This window comes from Dipodomys merriami, unplaced genomic scaffold, assembly GCF_024711535.1.
Source record: "Dipodomys merriami isolate MVZ:Mamm:240054 unplaced genomic scaffold, mDipMer1.0.p SCAF_6, whole genome shotgun sequence".
NCBI lineage: Eukaryota > Metazoa > Chordata > Mammalia > Rodentia > Heteromyidae > Dipodomys > Dipodomys merriami.
The window spans coordinates 6053606-6063259 of NW_027206179.1; the positions used below are offsets into that span (position 1 = coordinate 6053606).

General features: G+C 36.9%; 1 protein-coding gene across 1 annotated transcript; it reads right to left on the minus strand.

Moving 5' to 3' along the window:
• Positions 1-963: 963 nt before the first annotated feature.
• Positions 964-9258, minus strand: LOC138813722 (vomeronasal type-2 receptor 116-like). Its single transcript, XM_070002104.1, has 6 exons — positions 9230-9258; positions 6999-7287; positions 4931-5737; positions 3627-3854; positions 2558-2681; positions 964-1874 (listed from the first exon to the last, which is right to left on the minus strand). Exons 1-6 carry the CDS (start codon positions 9256-9258, stop codon positions 964-966), a joined length of 2388 nt encoding a protein of 795 aa, XP_069858205.1.
• Between the last annotated feature and the right edge of the window lie 396 nt (positions 9259-9654).

Here is a 9654-nt window from a genome sequence, read left to right on the forward strand (position 1 = left end):
GACGAGTGCAATTGTGTCCATATCTCTTAATTATGTTATTCTGTAAACATACTATAAAGCCCACTAAATCAACCTATTTAAACAATGAATAAAGCTGTGCTTATCATGAGTCCTGAAATGTGGCAAGTAAAAATTTCGTTGTTTTAACAGACTGCTAGAAGTGAGAATATTACAGGAAGTAACCTTACATATATTTAATATTCAAATTTCTTTGTGTCAAATTAATAAACCATGATTAATAAACCATAAAATAAAAAGCATATCCAGGCAAGATTGGGCTTACTATTATGAATGATGGACTTTAACCATACAAAGAAATTTTAAAAAATCTTATCAATTGAAAACTTAAGTCAAAGTTTAATTTTTCTAACACACACAAGTCATTTCTAACATGTATGTGGGAAGAGGTGAGAAAAGGAAGAAGAAGACAAAAAAGGAGATGGAGAGAGACAAAGAGAAAGAGAGACTGGGACAGAAAGGAAGGTCCCACAAAAGAGATTCAGGATAATTTGAAGAGGAGAACGTGTGAGCAGAAATATACAAGTACTGAACAAAGCAATATCTAAAGACAACATTAAAAGATGTAAATTTGTGAAGAGGAAAATATTAATGAAATGGATTTGAGGACTCTGAAATGTGGTGGTATGCAGACAGGAAGTTAATATCCTGAAAATTTTTGAAAAGTTCATGAGAAAGACAGGAGTGAAAAGAAATTAATGAAGATGAGGTGATGATAGAATTAAGCTCAGATTAAATAGGTGGAATCAAAAACATAGAATGAAAACTCTTGTTTAAATTGTGATGACCATCATTAGTGACTACTTCTGCTATGAAAATGTACACTAGATCCTTAGTCTTTGAAGCAAAACATCCATAATATACACCATAAAATAGGAGATAATTACTGAAGATTTAGATAAAACCGTCTGTATACTGATCTGATCGAACCTATGTGCTTAATCTTCAGTGCCTATTTGTCCTTTTTTCCCTGAAACCATGCAGAGAATTTCTATTTGGCATTAATAAGATGATGTAAAACTTGGGGGCAAATATACAACCTAGGAGCCCTGCCCCAGAGGCCAAGATTGAGAAGACCTCCACAGCCACCATGACCTTCCCCTTGGCACTGTGGTAGACAGGCAGGAAGGTGAGCCACACACTGCAGAACACCAGCATGCTGAAGGTCAGGAACTTGGCCTCATTGAAGGTGTCAGGCAGGTTCCTGGCCAGAAAAGCCACAGTGAAGCTGGCCAGGGCCAGGGAGCCCAGGTATCCCAGGACACAGTAGAAGGCGATGAGGGAGCCCTTGTTGCACAGGATGATGATGTGGCCATGCTCAGAGTATGCATCTGTGTCCACAAAGGGAGGAGAGATTCCCAGCCACAGTCCACACAGGGTGACCTGGATGAGGGTGCAGATGGGGATGATGAAGTTAGGAGCCCCTGATACCAGCAGCCACCTCATCCTTCTTCCTGGGGAAGTGGCCTTGAAGGCCAGAACCACAGTCACTGTTTTGGCCAACACTGTGGAAACAGCCACAGTGAACACAATTCCAAAGGCAGTTTGCTGCAAGATGCAGGTGATTGTGTTGGGTCGGCCAAGAAACAGCAAGGAACAGAGGAAACAGAAGATGAGGGAGATGAGTAAGATGTAGCTGAGAGCCTGGTTATTGGCCTTGACAATGGGAGTGTCTTGGTGTTTCAAAAACATCCCAAGAACAGCAGTGGTTAACAAGGTGAAGCAAAGAGCCATGCAGGCCAGAGCCATGCCCATGGGATCTTCAAAAGCCAGGAAACTTGCAGCTCTCAAGAAGCACTGAGTCTTCTTTGTGTTGGCATACTGATGATCTGGACACTTCACACATTGCTCCATATCTAGTGAGACATGTATATAATACCATTACTTTTTTATTAACTGTGTTAATATACAAATTTTTTATACTTTTTGTCCTGTTGATAAAGAGTCTTACTATCAATTAAAATTGGGAATTATACAGCTTACATTTCCCTATATGTTTCTGAAAGACATTCATTTTACTTGTATTATATTATCCTCAATTTAATCTCATTATGCTTGTCTTGCCTGCTTACTTGTGAAGGTGTAGGAACAGACCCTCTAGAGTCATGCTCTTGAACTGATTCTAGCCTACTGAGCCCTTGCCCTTTGCCAAGAAGAGTTCTGGGCACCGAGAAATAAAGATAAGCAAGATCCAAGTTTTCTGTGGCAGTAAAATGTGAGTTTTAATATGAATACTTTCCGTACAGGACTTACGTTTAATTTACGTAAGAATTTAGACTTGTCTTAACAGATAGTGATAAGAAGGATTCCTGGAGAAAACTTTCCATGCAATAGACTGAAAAATCTTTGTCAATATGTAATTTAAAGCGATGTTCTACCATAGTAGCATTAGCAATACCACAACTTGTTAGAATTTACTTATTAACAGAGAGAAGGAGAAGGGGCTCTGTAATCCCAATACAGAGTTTTTAAATTAACTTGTTTGGATTGAGGATAACTAGGGAGAGATAAAGGATTTCTTTATAAGTTATGGACTCACCTGTCCCATTAGCAATCTCATTTCCTGGGCAAGGTGTACAATCAAAGCAACAGGCAGCCTGTCCCTCCTGAGAGGATTTCCTGAATCCAGGATGACAACTCTCACTGCAGACAGAGTGAGGAGTCTGTGGAAAGGCAGGGATGTGTCAGTAACTGTTCAGACTCATAGCAAACATTACAACAATCCATTGTCTTACAATTGGATGTTTAAGCATAATTTTTTAAGCAGGTAAGTGCAGTCGATTTATTGAATTCTGTTATAAGTACCATACTCCATGATTCCTAAAGGCTATGTGCTTCGATCTTGATTTGTAGTCTGTTGAATTATTGAAAGGTATGGGATTTTTAAAAAGTGGAAAGTAGTGGTGAGAAAGTAATTTCTAGTGCACAGCCATATGGGATGTCCTTGAATTCATGTCATTATATACTTTCTCCTACTCCACCGTGACAATGGAAAGAGAACAGAGGAGCCCTCCACTTTGTAGGGTTATATCAGTCCCAGGACCATTTCACTTTACTTTCCAGTGGTCATGAGGGAGAATCTGCTTACAGGAGACTTCCGTGGTTCCTCTAATCAAACACATTTAAGTAGCAGATAAATTAACCATTGAATGAATCTTCACAGAAAGGAGCAAAAGAAAACTTTAAAACACATGATTTAACTCCTCGGGTACTTTATCTCAGTGTTAGATATCTACTGACACATATGTAATTTACATCTTCTGACAATATTCAAAATGAATATATAGAAACACATTTAACTCTTTTGTTCTGATCCTAGGACTTGAAATCAAGACCTGGGCACCAGACGTGAGGTATTTTTGTTCAAGGATAGCAATCTACTAGGTGAGACACAGCTCCACTTACAGATTTTTGGAGGTTAATTGCAGATAAGAGTCTCACAGAGTTTCCTGTATGAGCTGGCACTGAACTATGATATTATCATCTCATCTCTATTAGTTGCTAGGATAATTGGAGAAATTTGATGCCTCTCAACCAGGTACAAATTTAAAGGGTTTCTCTTTCTGATGTGCGTGTGCTTAAAATTATTAGGATTAGATGCAACTCACCTCTGTAGTTCCAATGGCCCACTCTACCATATCTTCAGATAAAGACAGTTGACTGCCATGTGGAGCATATGGAGAAAATTTCCCTATTCTCACTGCAAGTTCCAAACCTTCTGGAAAGTTCCAAATATTCAGAATGTCATACTCTGGCTCCAATTTCCTTTTCTCGTCCCAAATCACTTGATCTCTAGTAGGACTGTAAAACTGGATGTTCTTCAGAAAACTGTGCAGCTAAAAGAAAGACATCAACTTATGGTGAAGTAAATCCCAGAGATAAGACAAAAAACCTGAAGTAAGAGACACTCCTGATTGCCTTTAATCTCTGATTCTGAATTCAAAAACAGTAGAGACATCTAATTAAGTATCTCAGAAGAAAAACTATGGAGGAATAAAAATAATCACTCTGAAAATCTTTCCTGATCACTCAGAAAAGGATTAGAAACAGTTTTTTTCCAGAGAAATAATTTTACTCTACCTTGCCACAACCACTATTTTAAATGTTTAATTCCAAAAGTTGTACGAAACTTGGTCCCATAAAAAATATCGGTAATTCTGTTCATTAGGTCATCCTTTGCTATGATGAAGAAACTCATAGGGAAAAGCTCAACTTGCAGTTTTCTAGCTATGAACATGTTGAGGTTATTAGTAACTAAAGGAATTCATGAGCAAGTTGCTGGTGACTTACAGATGTAATCATAGCTACTCAGGTGGCTCAGATCAGAGTATCATACTTGGAAGCCAGCCTGGGCAGAAAAGTTAGTGAGACCCATGTCTCCAATAAACAATTCAGAAAATCCAGAAGAAATGGTCTGCTCTAGTGATTGAGCACTATCCTTGGGCACTAAGACACTCAGGTTATAGTCTAGGCACTGTGTTCAAGTCCCTGCATTGGCCAAAATTAATTTATAGAAATATGGAATATAATTTAGCCTCATTTCTAGCCTGTTGTTTTCATATTCACATAGGCCTCAAAGACATTGAAACATAAAGAAACATACAAGGTTTTGAAAATCCCCTGAAATATTCAATTGTTAAATGTGAATCTACATTTGTTCAATTTTGAGCTCACAGTAGAAGAAAAAAGCTTAAGAGTTCCGAAAATTGCTTCAAATACTGAAATATTCATTCATTTCAACAACCAAATTGTATATAACATATTAATACAAACATATGTATACATATACACAAATTACATATACATATACACATACAGAAACACACAGGAATATTTAATTTCCTACAGTAAAAAAAACATCTATGAAGTGCCTTTGCTCCTGATGTGTGTACCCCAACATAGAAGAAATTACATGTTCAGGTGAAAGCCATGTTTCTTTTCTATCCCCCATGGGTTGAACTTCTGTTTGATGAAGAAGCATCTCATGGAGAGCCTGGGCCACAGCATACAAAGAGTTGTATATATTGTAACTGTCTCCAGACATTGTCATGTCAAAAATATGCACAGGCAACCAAGCTAAAGAGGCATCATGAGCACAGTTGTCCCATGTTACACAGTCAGACTCAGAATCTGAGCAATTAAAAGACAGAAACCACAGCCTGGCAAGAAAAATGTCTTCTGGGTATTTGGAAGGCTTAACTGCCTTGACAAAATCTGTGAATCCAAAAACATCTACATGATGGTGTGTAAAAATCAGAGGTACATGCAATGAGCCTAGCATGAAATATTTTGTCTTCACGGTGAAATCCCACTGAGAGCTCATGATACAAACTTTGCCATGAATAAAAATTTGCTCAATAAATACCATGAAAAGTATCAGTGAATCATTATCACCATATATGATGAGGACACTTGCTGAAGATAGATTTATCTCTTTATGAATTGCCATGAGTTTGAATACATATGCCACTTCTTGGGTTGAGATCATTAACTCATAGGCTAAACAAACTCTGTTCTTGGCCATCTCTTCTTTCAATTCATCAAGAAACCATGTACTATGCTCATTCTCTGTGGTCAATGCTCCCACCCAGCTCCAGTTGAAGTGAAGCAGTAATGTGACCATGGCTGTCGCTATTGATGTGTCCTTTGGAGCCATCTGATAGAGAGCAGGAAATTTAACATGGTCACTCAGGGCATGATCAAAAGGTCCAAAGGTAAACTAAAAAGAAAGAAAATTGGTTGCTCCATGAATGAGAAGATTTACATGCATTGTAATCTCAATCTTGAATTCTGTTAAGAACCAGTTGAAGTAGGTGGAAGATATGATTTTTTTTAGTTTTTGAAAAATAATTTGTTTTTGAAAAGCTGCAGAACATATCAATTGACTTGTAATTATCTAGTTATGTTTGTCACAATTTCCATCAATTTTTCCTGTCTACATCAACCTGACCCACTCCTAAATCCATTTTCATATATGCCCATTGTATATCATGTTGTTTTTCACCATTCCATATTCCTTGGCATTTTCCCTTAACACCTACCCAACAAGATATGTTTCATCTTTTTGGTGTTCATTTTTAATAAGTTTTTAATTATAAAAATACTATACAGAGAGGTTACAGTTACAGGAGCAAGGTAATGAGTATATTTCCTATCAAGCATTATTGCCTCATCCTTGTCTTTATTTTTTGTACTGTCAATAGATCAGAAAAGTTCCACTATGGAGTTCCACTCCTCTGTATACGATACTTTAGTCAGATGGATCATATATATATTTGTGTGTGTATGTGTGTGTGTGTCTATGTATGTGTTCCAGAGTTAATTCATATTACATGTGCATATGTTAGATCTAACTTTCACATATGAGAGCACACATTTACCCTTTCTCATTCTGACCCTGATTTATTTCATTCAACATAGTATACCCTTTCTCATTCTGAGCCTGATTTATTTCATTCAACATAGTATCTTTTGTGTGTGTGTGTGTGTGTGTGTGTGCGCGCGCGTGTATTTGTGTGTGTGTGTACATATGAATATCAGTACAGGGGTACAAATATGGCTTCTTGCACTTCCTTGGCAATTTCCCTCAAGTTTGTGATGTACCATTTGAGTCATACATTCACCTGGTACTCTTTGTAGGTTAATTGGAGATACAACTTTCCTGATTACCTAGGATTACTGACGTGGTCCATCAGTATCCTGCTCAGTCAGTACACTGCAAAGTCCTTTCCATTTCCTGATTTATTTAAGAAATTTATTGATGAGGCTTGAAACAATAAATTATCCATTTGTCTGCTCAAATCTTTTCTCTTTTTACAAAATGTGAAAATATGTATCTTCACTATCTTTGAGTAATTATCCTTTGATCCCACAAAACTTGATTTGTTCGTGAATCCAGTCTCTTCCTGTCATTCTCTTCTAAATCCTGAAATGGCATGAAATTAGACATTTTTGAATCCATCCACACCTTTCACTCTCACCTGTGGAAATTTGTAGAGTCCCAACAATGTCCCAATCTGGTAAGATGTTATTTCTGATGGTCCTGTAAGTACTGCTATAGACCTGCTGTCTCTTATACAGGAGTAGTTTGGAATCTTGTAATTCCCAAAGAGACAAACGAAGGGATTCTTAAACATCTTCCAAGTTCTGAATTCATCATCATAGATATCAAATCCCAGAGTCAAGTTATGTAAAAGATGAGGATTCTTGTTGATCTCCTCAATAGCAAAAGCCAAGGCCAAAACACACTGATAGTTCTTAAACAAAAAGCTGCATAATGAGGAAAGAAATTGAGGAGGAGTATTTCAAAACTTAAGACTTCCACACATTAAATGTTGGTTTCTTTGTCAAGTAACATATTAAATATTACCTGAATTAGAAGGGAATGTGTACATAGTATCTTGTGCATGTATAAAGATCTAAGGACATGAAGGGTATTTGTCATGAATGAGAATGAGATACCTAAATCAAGGGAGAATTTGTTTTCCCCTTTACCACATGCACCACAGCAAAAGGCTTTTGTCTTGGATTTGGTATTCAACATTGTGTTGCCACTATATTTTAGGGCAAATAGCTACACTTGTGTTAAAAATAATTCTTGTGTTTTAAGTCACCAAGTTTATGTTACATGTTTGTATCACACATCAGGTTAACAAAGGAATGTTTAATTCAAGTGCAATATTCAGAAGCAAAGTGTTATTTATGAATGATTCTATAGCAAGCTCTGCCATAGACCAACATATAGAATAAGTCTTATTGGTAACAATCAGAAAAGAGCTAAACTATCAAGGATGTGGATTTTATTTTTATTTATGTAACAAAATGAAAAGGATGCTACCAAATTCAAGGTACTCATTGTGGAGGCAGGAACCCAACACATGAAGATTGAGGAGGTAACGGTAGATAATCTTTGCATTAAAAAAAAAAACAGTTCCAAGACCTCCATGGTAAAATGCATAGATCACTAATCTCCTCCCAATATATTAACATAGAAATACTGCAAAGGATACAATAAGACAAAATAAAGAGGATCAAAGTACTTTTCATTCTTTCTTTCTCTGTGTCCTGTCAGTGTTCACCAAGGGGTGTGTGTGTGTGTGTGTGTGTGTGTGCGCGCGTGTGTGTGTGTTCACATGCAAGGTCCTGAGTGAGTATATTCTAAAGAAACTAATATAATGATATCAACTGGTATTGTTTAAAAAGGATTAATAAAGGCACATTGAAAATACCAATGAAAAGATCAACTTGCTTAATCTACACTGTAGGTATATGTAAAGTGGTCACAATAATAGCCTGTCATATTCTAAAATGTTCTAAACAGAAGGAAAAACTGAGCTTGAGGAAATGAACATCTGAGTTTGAGGAAATGAACATCCACATATGAAGGAATAAAATGTAGGAATGAAGATTGTGAAAAGGGTTTGTCAAAAGTTGATGGGAGGAAGTGGCTCTGTGGCTCAAGCTGTAGCACACTTGCCTTGAGCTGAAGAGTGCAAGGACAGCACCCAAGACCAGAGTTCAAGCCACATCACCACCACCAACAACAAAAAAGTTGACGAGAGTATTTTCAAAAAAGCAAACGTAGTCAAGCAGAAAAGGTCAGATAAGTTAATGTTAGGTGAAATGAACCCCAAGATAGGTTTTTTTCTTTCCTGTGATTGTTTCTAACATATTTATAAGATGATTTCTTTGTTGCTTTGTATGTCCCTCCCCCATGGTATAACCCCTGCTTTCATTGTATTTGATGTTGGTATAATTTGTGGAGGGGAAGTGCAAAAACAAACAAACCTTTTAAATAGGGATACAGTTGGACCTATTGCTACAATGAGATGTACAAGTTGTAATATTGAAAAATGAACTTTACATCTTTGATCAGGTGGGGCGGGGGGGAGGGAGGGAAGATGGGTAGGGATGGGAAGGGGAAACAAAGGAAGAGGCAACAATGCTTGATAAGAAATGTACTCATTAACTTGCCCATGTAATTGTAATCCCTCTGTATGGTAGTTTCACAATAAAAAAAAATTTTAAAAAGCAAACGAAGAGGTATACAAAGTAAGTCTTAAAGTTGAAAAGATGATCAAACTTTTGACCATGATATCTTCAGCAAGTTGTCTTAGCATGAATCACTCACAAGTGGAATATATATACAGGGATAATTCTCTAAAGTAGAACTGAGATGAGACCTATATCACATAGGTGTGCCCCCAATTACATAACAGCTGCCTTCTCAGTAGAGTCCATATAAGTTAAGAGAACATGACAAGTGATCTTCACAGTACTGAAGATAAAAAATCTAAATTATCCATCCCGAGTATTGCACCTAGTAAACCTATCCTGTAGAAATAGAGGAAGGATAAAGATATACCCTGAGAAGCACAGTTAAGAGAATGTTTCTCCACTAAATCTTTCCTACATGAAATACTGAAGTAAGTTTTTTAGACCACAAAACAGAAACATTAATGAACAAGAAAAATATACAAGAATGTATACCCTAACTCCTGTGAACACAATGAAACCTGAGCACAACAGCAAATGAATCACAGATAGTACTCAAATTCATGGCAACTGAGCAAGTCATTGATGAGTCTTCAGGAGTTCTTTGAAGAGAGAAATAAAAATGGAAATTTAATTGTTCCT

What these genes read in the sequence shown, in the direction of transcription:
- LOC138813722 (XM_070002104.1), bottom strand. Translation starts at nt 9,258, where the DNA reads ATGGACTCTACTGAGAAGGCAGCTGTTAT. An exon ending in ACTGAGAAGGCAGCTGTTAT is followed by an intron (nt 7,288 to 9,229) that starts GTAATTGGGGGC and finishes CTCATTATGCAG; the next exon opens with CTTTTTGTTTAAGAACTATC. An exon ending in CATGGCTTTCACCTGAACAT is followed by an intron (nt 3,855 to 4,930) that starts GTAATTTCTTCT and finishes TCTTTCTTTTAG; the next exon opens with CTGCACAGTTTTCTGAAGAA.